This window comes from Erpetoichthys calabaricus, chromosome 2, assembly GCF_900747795.2.
Source record: "Erpetoichthys calabaricus chromosome 2, fErpCal1.3, whole genome shotgun sequence".
Taxonomy (NCBI): Eukaryota; Metazoa; Chordata; class Cladistia; order Polypteriformes; family Polypteridae; genus Erpetoichthys; species Erpetoichthys calabaricus.
In genome coordinates this window covers 273,826,578-273,840,259 of record NC_041395.2, presented here as the reverse complement: position 1 = coordinate 273,840,259, position 13,682 = coordinate 273,826,578, and the positions used below count along the sequence as shown (strand labels likewise).

The 13,682-nt window shown below is 32.5% G+C and overlaps 1 protein-coding gene across 15 annotated transcripts in view; it reads right to left on the bottom strand.

Moving 5' to 3' along the window:
* The window catches only part of kcnma1a (potassium large conductance calcium-activated channel, subfamily M, alpha member 1a), a 733,327-nt gene that overhangs the window by 98,469 nt on the left and 621,176 nt on the right, over positions 1-13,682 (bottom strand). For 11 of the 15 annotated variants that reach the window (XM_051923728.1, XM_051923732.1, XM_051923736.1 and 8 more), the window contains one exon: positions 12,959-13,035. In XM_051923728.1, coding sequence (XP_051779688.1) covers positions 12,959-13,035 — 77 coding nt within the window. Of the gene's footprint in view, positions 1-7,569; positions 7,744-11,418; positions 11,428-12,958; positions 13,036-13,682 lie in introns of all 15 variants that reach the window. The other 4 variants (XM_051923733.1, XM_051923735.1, XM_028795550.2 and 1 more) reach the window with 2 other exon arrangements.

The following is a 13,682-nucleotide window of genomic DNA, read 5'->3' as shown; positions in this document are numbered from 1 at the left end:
TGTTGCTAACTTAATTCCCACTTCCCACTAAATGTGTGGCACAGAGTAAGATCACTTATTTGCTGTGTACTCCAACCGTAAAAAGACGCATGTAGAAAAATGTAGCCTTATCTTGAAATTCACCTTCAGTAAAGATATCTTCCAAATATATACTGTAATAATAATATACCATACCATTTTCAAACCTGCTTAATTCAACTCAAGGTTGTGGCAGTGGAGTGGTTGTTTATAGTATATCTCACCAGTACTAGGAACAAGGCAGAGTCCAAACCTGAATGGAGCACCAGTTCACTGCATTAAAGAATAATAAGACTGTATTTATATAACATGGAATATGAATTATACTAGACCTATTATAAATCATCTTTTAAATACAGAAGTAACACAATACTGATAAGGAAATTGTGAAAAATCTAGAGTTCTTACCGAATAGGGTAATCCTAATACAAAAACCTAAATTAAATATTTGCTTAAAGGGGATGCTGTGGTAAGCACTGTTGTCTTACAAATAGTGCCTATTTGTGTGAAGTTTTCCTGTTCTTCCCATGTCTGCATGCTCATTTTGTTTTCTAGTTCTCCTCCCTCTTCTATATGGTCTGCAGATGAGGGTGAATGATGGCTACGAATTAGCCTAAAATGAGTCAGCGTAGGTGTGTGCATGAGTATAACCTAAGACAAAGTAGTAGCTTGGCCAGTCTATAGCTTCTTGGGACCCTAGAAGATGATTAAGCAGGTAGTGAAAATGGATGAAAGAACAATAACTGACAGTACTAAAATAATATACAGAATGGGTGTAACATCAAACACTAGTTATAAATGAAAATTTAAATCTTTGTTATAGAATATCAAATTTGGGAGTTATGGCATATGTAGAAAGCCGGAGGAAATAATAGCTGAAACACTGTTTCAAAAAGCATAAAAGAAGGGACCTGTCAACAGTATTATTAACTGAACTGAAGGTATTCAGCTTCACTTGAAGACCATGCAGAGATGATATCTAATATTATGTTTGCTGGTCCAGTTCCTTGCAAAAGCTGTTTTTGCTTTGACAAGGACTTTTATTTTGTACTTGAACCTGACTGTGTTTTTTAGCAAGTATGTCTGCTTTATAGCTGAAACTTATATTGTAAATTCAGTAACAAACCTGAAACCATTCATCCCTCTGGCCTGTGGTAATTTTCATCTTGAATTCTATTCTTCATGAGCCTTTAGTTCAGTCAATTAGTTAGCTTATTTTAACAGTCAATACAATATATATGATATATTAGGTTACATGCAGTATCTAACTTAAACCAGTATAAGTAAATAAATAAATAAACTTTCTAGTAGAAAGAGAACAAGTATAAATAATGAGCTACTATCTGTAGTCCATATAATAATTAGACCATATAAACTCTACACACAAATTTGAGAAGTTTTTTAATAGTTCTGAAAATACATGAAACTGTATTAGTATTATTTTATTAAGGTAAAATGTATACCTAAAAATTCCACTTGGGAAAATACAAAAATTCACATTATCAATTACTATCCTTGTGCTACAAATTCATAGACAATTTAAGCTGTGAAGGATTAAATAAAGTACTATGCATGTATCCTGTCTTTTCTAAAATTAAGAAAGCATCAGATACTGCCCTGCCCATTACTACTTCTACTGCTAGTAATAAGAAGAACAAAATGTGCGTTCTTATGTGTTTGAGATCTTCTACTAGAGTTCAAACCAATTTAAGGATTACTATTGATTTCAGCAAATACTGAACATAAATAAATAGCTAGAAATATTAATTCCAAAATCTTCAGGTCAAATTATTAAACATTCTTTGGAAAATGCAGAATAAAATAAAGATGTGTGAGCTTTAACCTTATACCTGAGACACCTACTTGCACTTTCAATGTGAAATAACTGTCTCAAGGCTAACACAATCTGCCTGTTTATTTCATTTCTAATGATTTTAATATGTAAGGCTAAGAGGTTACCCAATAAAAAGTATATGCCAAAAAGAGAAAAAAACGTAGTTGCAACCCTTTCTAAAACTAGCTCTGAGCAATATATGGATGATTATCTCTACCGTCAGCTGCCGCATAGATTTAAACCCCTGCACCGATAACTCTGGGATTCATCTGCCCCTTGTCAAACATGTACAGCATTACTTTGAGAATACATGGTGTGGCAGTTTCACTGTGGATCTAGAATAATCCAGACGGCGGCTGTCTCTTTAGAAAAAGCAATTCACATGATGAGTTTGTAATGTATTTCTTAAGATTACTTAGAAATTGCAAAAAAATAGAGTACCTTATTTTATTTACTTATTTGTCATTAAGGAAATTAATCTGATACTCAATACAATGAGAAAGTCTATAGTATTTAATATAGATGGTTCTACAAACTACATTGAATATCACCTACACACTTTACATATTTGACAATCGGTAATGTCATTACCAGATTTCTAAATGACATAACAGTAACCAAACCTATTTTGGAAGAATACTAGCATTTTCAATGTAACCATTCATTTTAATCAGAGATTAAAATTGACCTTGATTACAATGCACAAAAAAAATTATCCTTATCTTATTTTAACTTCCAGACTGAAAATCTATGCAAAATTATTTTTTGTGTCCTGTATTAAAAAGTGTTAAGCCAGCTAAGCATTTAACATAATGTTTGATATCTGTAAACAACACATTCAAACTCAGTTAGACTTTCTAAAAATATGTACCTTCATTTATGGAAATAAATGATATTTCCCTGTTCTTCTATGAAACCCCTTTGATATATTGCTCTTATGTGTAATATATATATATATATATATATATATATATATATATATAAAAATATATATATATACGATATAAATATAGTAAATATGGATGTCTAATGTAAGGGGTAATATCCATTTAAATGATGCATCCAATGTCTGGAACAACCTTTCGAGAACTACTTTTCCTAGAGCTGTAGCACCATCTGCTGTCTATTGTTAAGCTTTTCTTCTTTACTATTTTCTGTTTTATATGAAGGGGGGAAACTTACACATGACCAATAACTTACATATATTTTACAATATTCCACTCAGGAAAGGTACACGAATGTGAAAGGTTGATATGAAGTTAGGAGGATAATAACATTTCCAAATGGTGGACACAAGAACAGAAGGGATACAAAACTAGGTACTAAAATACTTTCCATCTAAATGACAATGGTTAAAGCATAATGTGCATAGGAAAGAATAAAATATGAAATGAAAGACTTACTTGATCTGATATATCCATTATAGTTATATTTAGCTGAGAAAAATGCAAAGACAGTGATAGGTTACGGGAAAGAGAAGTGTTCTGTGAGAATATGGCAAACAAGAACATTGGAATTTTAGTGTTCTGAATGAGTTTAAAACAGTAAGATAATGAAAAGAACTATTCTCTGGGGTTACCAGTGAAAATAATGACCCTATGATGGCAAAAACTACAAAAAATGTATAATTAATAATAAACTTATGAAGAACATAAGTTGCTTATTTTTCTTCAAACAAGCATTAATGTAAATAAGGTATATTTCGTGTTTCAGCTTAATGCTTGGTATGAATTTTTAAAATCAAAATAATTCATTATCAGAATTAGCATTTAGTAATTTATAATTTAGTATCTTGCTGAATTTTCAATTCAAATAATAGATGTTTGCAGAAGCAAAATATGTATAGACTGTGCTGTATATATAAACACACAAGTTAATTTTTGAAAGACACAGTACAATATACAGTTTAAGAGACTGCATACTAAAGAATGTGACATCACTTTTGGATATTAGCTAACGATTACTGGTTTTCAACTAAAATACCAGAGGATTGTCAGGGAAAGTTTCAACAGAAAAATACTTTTACTGCAGGTAGACTGTAAGTGGAATGCAGAGTCTAGGAATTTGCTTAGAGCTTGCTTTAGATGAAGACTTGTTCATTAGTTCTTTATTTTATACAGTAAAGGTCACAGTTTGGGCTCAAGGCAGGACTGTGACAGAAATGTTCAACTAGAAACCATGCTGGTCCTGGCATCTGTCGTTTGCAATACGGAGACATAAGAAGACTTGAAGAACTAACTGGCTAGCATCTGTCCTGCACCATGGAGGGAACAAGGAGAATCCACTGCCTGGTGGTAAGAAACTGTCAGGGTGAGTTTCATGACAACCAGCAGCTCTCAGGAAATGAAAATGCAAACATAATTTCTATGTCACCCCACATAAGGCTTTTTACTAAGCTCACTCTGCACAATACAGACAGCATCTTTTCGAGCTTGTTCCCATCATAGCAGGCCGCATGCTAGTTACTTCCTCATGACCCTTGTAGAAATATGCTAGGAAAATGATGCCCGAAGAGATGGAAAGATGTTCCGAGTCTGACCTCTCCCAAACAAGATGCTTGCTGTTACATCTATATGAGTCAACATTTTGATCTAAACTGAGGACAGCAGAAAACATGTCTTTTATAAAACAAATCAAAGGAAGAACAAGAGACTAGTCATTGTATTGTCACCACACTCTTATCAAAAGAGTGGTCCGTCAAAAAAAAAAAACCAAAAAAAACACTAGAAATAAAAAATAAAAATCGATCAAAAGAAAAGCAAAGTCATTGAAATTATTTTAAAAATATAATGAATTAGACACTGTTTTACAGTACTTTAGTGAGTAAATGGCATTTGTTTATGGCAATTAATGTGAAATAAATGAGGACACTCCTCAGTTTTATTGTAGGTCATAAAATAATTGGAGATTTGAACAAAGTGCTTTAACTATTATTATTATTATTATTATTATTATTATTATACTTTGTTTTTGTTGCTCAGGAACTGTACATGGAACTAACTCATACTGGAAGTTATACATCAAGTGGGTCTGTGTAACTTGAGACAGAATAACTCTAGAATATCATAGTAGTAATATGTATTGAGGACAAAATTTTGTATAAAAAAGTATTCAAACATGGAGTTAATTGGATCTAAGATTCTGACATTGATGTATGCTCTTTAAAAGTATATCGATCCAGTTTCTTAATGATAAAACAAATATTAGCGAGTGCTTTTGTACAGACCTTAATTTTTTTTTATTTGAACAAAACAAAATTCTTACTGTGTATAAAAATGTGAGTTTTAAAGTTAACTATTGCACTCTATACCAGTTGGATTGAACTGCATATTCTGTTACATAGATAAAGATACTATTTTGAAAAACCAAATTAAGATGTATAAGAAAGAGCACACATAAATCAGCAGAAGTCTCTGCTCTGCTGTCATCTGGGTGTGAAACAAGAGGGTGGTAATTAGCCTATATCATTACACTCTCTAAACCCGATTAAAAAAAATAAATCTTATAACAGTATCATCAGTGGAACCCTGCAATGAAATATTTCTTGTTTAATTAGCATCTTTGTTTTCAAATCTAACATTGCTTAATTTCATTTCTAAAAGACATTTCTAAAAATATGGAGGTTGACAAAATATTAAAAAGGAGCACAATATATACTAATGTTTGTTTAACAAATATCAGTGCTACTTGTAAATTTAAGTAAGACAAAATCCAAAAGATCTAGGTCCGTGGACTATGTCATTTTAGCAAAGTGTTTTGAAATGATCACATCATCAAGCTGTTGATTTGTATTTCTTTCAGAGAACATACAGCCCTGCTAAACATTCATTTGCTTTGGCTTATCCTCATAAAATTTTATCTCTCCTCTGCCATTCATTTTCAAGGTCAATATATATACCGTAAAAATGCCTAAGAAATGCCATGTAATATATCTGCAAGTAACCATGAATATTTTAGAAGGGAGTTCATTGAATTGTAGTGTGTGTTTATCAGCTTTAGCATTCACACATTCACAAAAAAAAATCAAAGTCTTACCATTAGATGCAAAAAGAAAAAATAAGACCTATTTGACCTGCATTATGTTATTATGTAATTTAATATTTGATACACACTTTGACACAATTATGTTTCTTACAAAAAAACTACATTATGCATTCTAAAAATTAAGGTATACAGTATTACATTCCATTATATCAACTCCTGTTTTTAGAAATCTTTAAGGTTTTTCAGAATTCATATGGAAGGCACTGTACACATTTTTAAACAAATATTTCATTTTATTGTACAACACAATCATGATTCTGGCTGCCACCACCTCAACTAAATGATAAAAGAGAGGTATCTTCACATTTAATGTGCTTAAAGTCTTTTTTTTTTTTAAATCAAAGGAATTTATCAAACTAACAAAGAAGTGCCACAAATCCTACAGGGGACCATAAGTAAAGCAAGCTCAGTAATGATATAATGACCTTTAATGAGTACCCAGGGAAACAATCCAGCTCCAAAATAAAAGACAAAGGGCAAAATCCATCATCACCAACGTGACACTAATTCAGGCTGATTTTCTGAACAAGTAAAGAATGTTCAAGAGTAAATTTGATCCCCTGGCTTGACCTTGCTTTGATATAAGGCCTCACTGCTGCCATTTCTAATTGACAAACACTTAGTATTTCACATCTGTTCATACTTAATGAAAGGCCCAATCTTACCAATATCCTTTGAGTAGCTAACTAGTTAAGTCATCTGACCTATCAAAGTGCTAAAATCACATAGTGGTTTCATTTGAGGCTCTGACAGATGATTTTTATGGGTGTAATAGAATAAGACAGGTTTTCATTGGTATACAAGGAATTTAAAAAGGGTATTGACTTTTCTGCTCATTATTGCTTAACCATAAATCATATGAAAGCAACAGAGTCAAATTTCCATGAACTTTTTCTGGCACAGAGGACTCCTTTACCAGCAAAAAGCATTTCCTATCCTTGAATAGTCACATTTTAAAAGTGGCCTTCTTGATTGGAATTTTGAAAATTTTGTTTAGTTAAAGGGATACGTCATCCAGCTGTTGAGCAAATCTCTCTAAAAATGCTATTTTGGTTATTAATTGATTAACTGACTGCATTATTAAGCCCATCCTAATACACCTGCTACCACAAATGACAAAATCATGAAATCATGTTAAAATGGCCTTATAATAAACCAATTATAACACTACACTTTTATATAGCAGCAACTGAGCAAGATGATAAAAATATCAGAGTATATTGTATTCAATATTACATTTGAATATTCATTAATTAAATCTGTCAGCTATGAAAAGAGAGACCCACATGGTCAAAATGGTCTAAAAACATCACAGAATTTCATTGGTTACCCTTTTTACCAGTTTGTTACTTACATCTTAGTCACCCATAAATATATATTTATATATATATATATATATAAAATATAGAGAATATACAGATACACAACAAATGAATCAGCACATGTACACCACCAGTACTGCATGCTGGAGCACAGACCTAAAACCTACAAAGCAGCACAAGCAACACCGAATCACTTTATAGCCAGTAAATAAATAAATAAACACAAGACATCGTAACACTAAATGAATAAAAAAGGATAAAGGTAATGGATCCACAGACTACACACAACACGAAGAGGACATCACACTCACATCACGGACATGAAACGGCATGTGTTGGGGTTAAACTTACAGGCACGTAAACTGGTTGAGCAATCATTAACAGAGACAGAAGAAAGTGGGAAGGCTCTCTCAAGGGTGTCCATGTTACTATGTACACTGCCTGACATGCAAGAGCAGTCACGCTCAGAGCGTCCGCAATCAAAACAACATGCCAGTTTCATTCTTTTGTAGATGGACATCTTGGCTACAATTGTGTTTTGGATGAGAGGAGAGGAAGAGCAGCAGGTTAATGGCAAGGTTATACTTAACCAGGCAGCTGGAAGGTTATTTCAGAGGGAAAAAGGTGGAGGCCTTAGAGAGTATTGTAACAGGCTTGACCCCTATCTGGAGATACACAGTTATCAATGGCAACTCAGAATTGAGACTTTGTCATTTAAAACCAAGAGCAAGAGACAAAAAAGAATACAATTTTAAAAATAAACCTAAAACATTAAAAGACAAAAGTACAGACACTGAAAAACTGCTTATTTCTAGCTGATTTACCCAGCATTGTGGGTGTGTAATTTCAATATATTGGTTCAGTTGTACAGTTTCTTACCAATGCCCTTACTCAAATACCTTAATAAGAAAAAAAAGCACCAAGACAGGTACATTTGCAGTGTCTTTTTATGAATTTCCAGACTACCATATGATGTGAGTGTGGATTTAAAATCACAGTCTTCAGCACTTTACAGTTTAATTGGATATGGCATACCTTACTGCTTTACTTACAATATTTTGATTTAATGAACAAAAACAATGTGCAGTGATGTTGGAAAGATAAAGATCTCCTGGGTCAAGCACTGTTCTAAGGCCTTTCTTTTTATTATCATTCAGGCAAGGGTAATATTATGGCAGTGAGGGCATTCAGGGTAATGAATGAATGATGTTTCTAGTGGTAAACCCCATTCCTCTGGAATTTGCCTTTACTTTGAGATTCTCATCAATAAAATCTTTACTTAACAGAGCAATGGTTTTACATCATGCAGCATCAAGCCTTTTAATTGCATGACACTGAACAGATCATCATACCCTTGATCAAAGTTGTTTCACTACAGCCTAAAGAAGAGCTTGTTGTTAGTGGTGAGTTAACTGGAAGCATAATACACTTGTCAGTTATGTAATGCTTTTAACATATACATCAGTTTTGATGATCCAGGTTGAAATGCTGGAAAACTAGACATTCTGTGCAGAAACATTAACACATCCTTTATCTTAAGAGAAACTTTTGGAAACTGATATGGTTCAGTCATACCTTTGTCACACATCTGCTGAGTCTGACATTACCCTGTTTTACACTTCTTGGGCATTAACCAAACTCATAATTCAGTATCTGATCATCAGATGCATATGAATGTGACAGGCTAAAACTGTGTATTAATATTATTGTAACCATTTTGCTATTATACTTTTTTACAGTATACTAATTGTATACTGAAAATATTCATACAATCTCAGACACACTGTAGTGAAACAGCACAGCAAGAGAGTGTTATGATGCTGGAGAGTAACAGTCCCTGGTTTTAATTTTCATGGTGCCATTTGCAAATGAACAGTAATTGACTTTGACACATTTTATAAAATCTTAAGGGGGAAAAAGCTTTTTGAATTAGTTTGATGGAGAAAAATCCAAATGAGGTGGCCAATTTAAACTCCCCACTCAAGACAGGATACAAGAAATGACTTTAAAATAAAGCTGTCAGGGACTGTTTTGTTTAGTTCTTTTAAGACCATGCATAATTGTTAGAATTGGTAATCATTAGCATGCAAAAACAGGATTTAACCTTAGTGAAAAAAGAACCGTAAAATTGTTTGTTGAGTGGAAACAATGTAAGCAATAGGAATTCAGATAAAAAAAAATAGCTTCATGCTAAAATTATTTTTCTCAACAATCATCATACATTCATACAGGGCACAAAATGAAGAGATGCTTGTTATAAATAAATATAAGAGAATGAACCACAGGACAGGGTGATTAAAAATGATTTAAATGATTTCACACATAACCCAGTGCTGATTCCTCACAAAAAACCTCTAATTCACCAAGACGGTTGTTAGCAGAGACAGTTCCACCATGTTATGAATTCTATTTAAACTTTTAATTTGCCACACTACAAGCAAGTCGAAGCTGCATTTCATTTGCTTTCTGTCCTGAAAAAATAAAGCTGCAATGCTTGCCTAACTGTGTATAAAAATTTAGGGCACTAAATGCTTCACATAAATTACTGTCTTCCCTACTCGTGTTGGGTTTATAAAGGTTGCAAAAGGATATTTAAAGCAATATGCTTGAACATCTGATTTTAAAGTGACTGCTTATGTTGTACTTCTTTGTTCTATCTTGCACAGTACCTATCAAAAAGTAAATTACTGTTGGGAATATAGATAAGGAGAGCTTGTCTTCAATTATTACTCAAAAAGTTTTATTTACATTTTATTCTTTTTTTATTATTAACATAATTTCTTTGCTTGTAATTTGGCAAACAAACATCAACAATTAAAAGACACTAATGATAAAACAACACTTTTCTAGACAGGTTTTTGAGAGGATGTCAGTGTATATGCTCCCAGATAGCAAGAGAAAATAAATGGAGAGATCTATGAGGACATCTAGTGGAAGGCTTCTGCACAGCAGTCAGGAGGAAGTTAACATGGTGAATACAATGCTGTGTGTATGTATACTATTTATATGTGTGTGTGTATCTATATATGTTTGTATGTATATGCATATATAATAAGTCTGTTATTAAATTAATTATACTGACTGAAAACAACCTTAACCCCTCACATAAGACAATTTTAAAGAATGCATTGCATTCAGGGGTTAAAGAACCCACATATAATAAACATTACAACAAACATTTATTTAATATCAATAAAATTAATTTCATAAAAGACATTTTATGTATGTATGTGTATGTATATATATATATATATATATATATATATATATATATATATATATATATATATATATATATATATATATATGTATATATATATTATACATATTCTAAACAATGAAATTCATGGGCAGTGAGTAAAAAAAGGACCCATCTACTTGTCAAAAATTGAAATGGGGACAGTGTCATTTCAATTTGTCAAATGCTAATGATCCTTATCTAGAATAAAAAGGCAATGCAAAATACCGTGGCAGGGGAAAATCTAAATGCATAAGAGCAGGACCAGATTGTTTTGATTGTGTTTTGGCGACGCTGTTCATTAAGTCTAACAATTTAAAGAACTTCCCACAGAACACTTTCCGCTTTCTGTAACAGCAGCAGCATGCAAAATTGGTTCTGACACTAGGGAAACGAATTAAAGGCCCAAGATGCAGTTCCCCTTTTCTTGGCTAACTTATATCATTCAACCAATGATCTGAAGGTCAATCTACACATATTACACTTTTAGGCTGTCATTGCTCATATTTTTTAAAAGCAGTGTTCTTTTTTAAACCTAGCTTAATTTTGTTAAATTTCTGGTGGGAGTCCAGTAGAATGATACTAAAACAAAGCATATCGCTTCTTCGGGTAATGCTTAAACATTAAAAAAATGATCCTTTATGCTCTCTTTCATTTCTTTTGTGCATGAATGCCACAATACTCTTTTAATATTAACCAACGTTTTGCTGCTGTAACAAAAACTATATATTATATTAACATTCTCAAGTTTTTTCTTTTCCAGGTAAAAAGTGTAACTATGTCTTCCTTATTAAGAATGTGCTGCTGCATTTCTTTTAATCTGTGGGCAGTAAAGAGAAATGAGAAAGGTGTGGTAAGGATGCATTTGCTACATTGGTGCATGCAACATAGATAAAAACTCTCTGCTGAAGAAAGACAGGTTGGACTGCACTCTGGGCAACAGGGAACCCGTTTTTACTCACAATATATCACTATCAGTGTGCAGTTAAATTATAGAATGGCGTGTTCCAGGGCAGCAAGGAAAAAAAATCAAAAATATGTCAATCAAAAAAACAGCAACATATTCCCTCGAAAACATGGATTTGTCACTTTTGCACAAGAACATGTGATTACAAAAACAAATTAAAGTAATATTCCCAACAATGAAAACTGATGCATACAAATACAAGATACTTTGTCATGTAAACACAGATTGCCCTTTTGAATTTAAAAGAAAAGGCATATTTTTTCCAGTGAACATTAATAAGAAATTTCTCCATAACAACTGAAGTACAACATTCCATACTAAGAAGTAAATAATTGATAAGCGTCATGAAAAAAATATGACTTTTTTGCAACTGTTTATTTAGACATTGGCTCCTTAATGTAATTATTTCTGACCTTTATGGGCTCTCTGACTTTTTTACACTAAATTATTAATCCTAGGTCTAACTGGTTTGGACAAGTGGCTATGTAGGTCAGGTACTAACAATGTGACAATGTAAGGATAATGTTAATGGTCTGTTGGAATGTACATTTTTCAAGCTTTTTTATTAAAATAAGTGACATATGATCACTTTTAATTGCAAGCAGTGACAGAGCACATGTTTAGGTTTTTGTTTTAAGTCAGATGTAGATCTTAAGCGTAATCATGTCATTTAAGAATAATTGTAATCTAATCCTCTATGTGCTGTGCCTACAGTAGATTTTTTAGATTTATTTTCAATAAAGTATAACAAAAGTAATGATGATTATTAAGGCATTAATTTAAGAGTTAATAATATTTGTATCATCCAAGAAAGAAAGCCTTGTTTGTTGAGAGTTTGTTTATTGTTCATCAATGTGAACTAATTGTGCATTAGAATTACAGGACATTTTTGCTATTTAAAGGTTTCAAGGCACAAAGCACTTGGCAGGCATTTGCCTTTGTTTTTCCACCTGACTTGGAACATCATCTTGCTGTTTTCAAACAGAAGCAGTTTGGTCATGACAGCCTTCCTCTTCAGCCTCACTAATCATGTCATTTTATTTCTGTATCTGCCTGACATTACATCATTAACAGGCTGATGGTGGGGAAATGCACTATTTCTCTAAATGTACCAGTAGAGAAAGGTTTGTTTTCTGTTCACTTTTATGTCTTCTATGATGAAAAGTTGTTCAGCCTAATCTATTGGTGACTTATTTACAGTCTTGAAAGGCTGTCCTTCTACCTATTCTCTTCCTTTTTTAGAGTTTTGAGTATGAAAAGTGCATAACATAGATATGCAAGAAAAGTAAATGAATTATGTTTATATTAATGAGGATGTTTGTAAGGTCAGAAATAACCCTGTAACATAAAACAACTAAAAACATATTTCAAATGTTCAAATAACATCTTATAATAAGCACATTGCGCTAGTATCATTGCATTCTTGCTTAGAAAACAGTTACAAATGTTAAATACGGCAGCAAAAATTTAACATTTTGAAAAGACAGAGATAAATTGCTCTGTAACTGAGATAAATATCAAACACTGATACTTACGCCGTTTGCAGCCACACTTTTTGATCCTTTTGGGATCTGTGATGTCATCATGGCAAGCTTTACAGTAGAAAAATGCCCTTAAGAAAGAAATGGGGGTGGGGAAGGGGTGCAGAGAGTAATTTTATTTAATAATTATACAACAAAATAAACACAAAAACAAAAAATGCATTTCACATTTATACCAACTGTGGATGCACAAAACAGTCACACAGCATTATTGTTGAAATAAGATGCAGTACTAAGAAATTCAAAATTGTTTAAAATATTTCAGAGTATACTAAAAGTGTCAACTTTAAAGCATAAGACATAGTCTCCTAGCAGTAAATATGGATTTAAAATTGATTCTTTAAACTGCTGATCGACATTACCACTCCTGAGATATTTGTGAAACTGCAGCCTTGTGATGCTAATGCTGGACCAACAAGGTAAATTGATATTTCAGTTGTTGTGCTGGAGTACAGTATTCTAAACACAAATGAATATTATATTCAGTCTAAATGAATACCCAAATATGAAGAAATGCATCTGGCACAGTATGACAAAACCTAAGAGAGGTACTGTAGATACTGCATATCCCAAAGGGAAACTGCAGTATTGCAACAACCTATGTATCAGTTAACAGCAGTCAGATTTACATCAGGCCCTCCTACTTGAAGAGCAAACTTTCTTTGTTCTAAATGTGCTTTTATGAATGGCTTTCTATCAGTCTTTACCAATGTGCCTA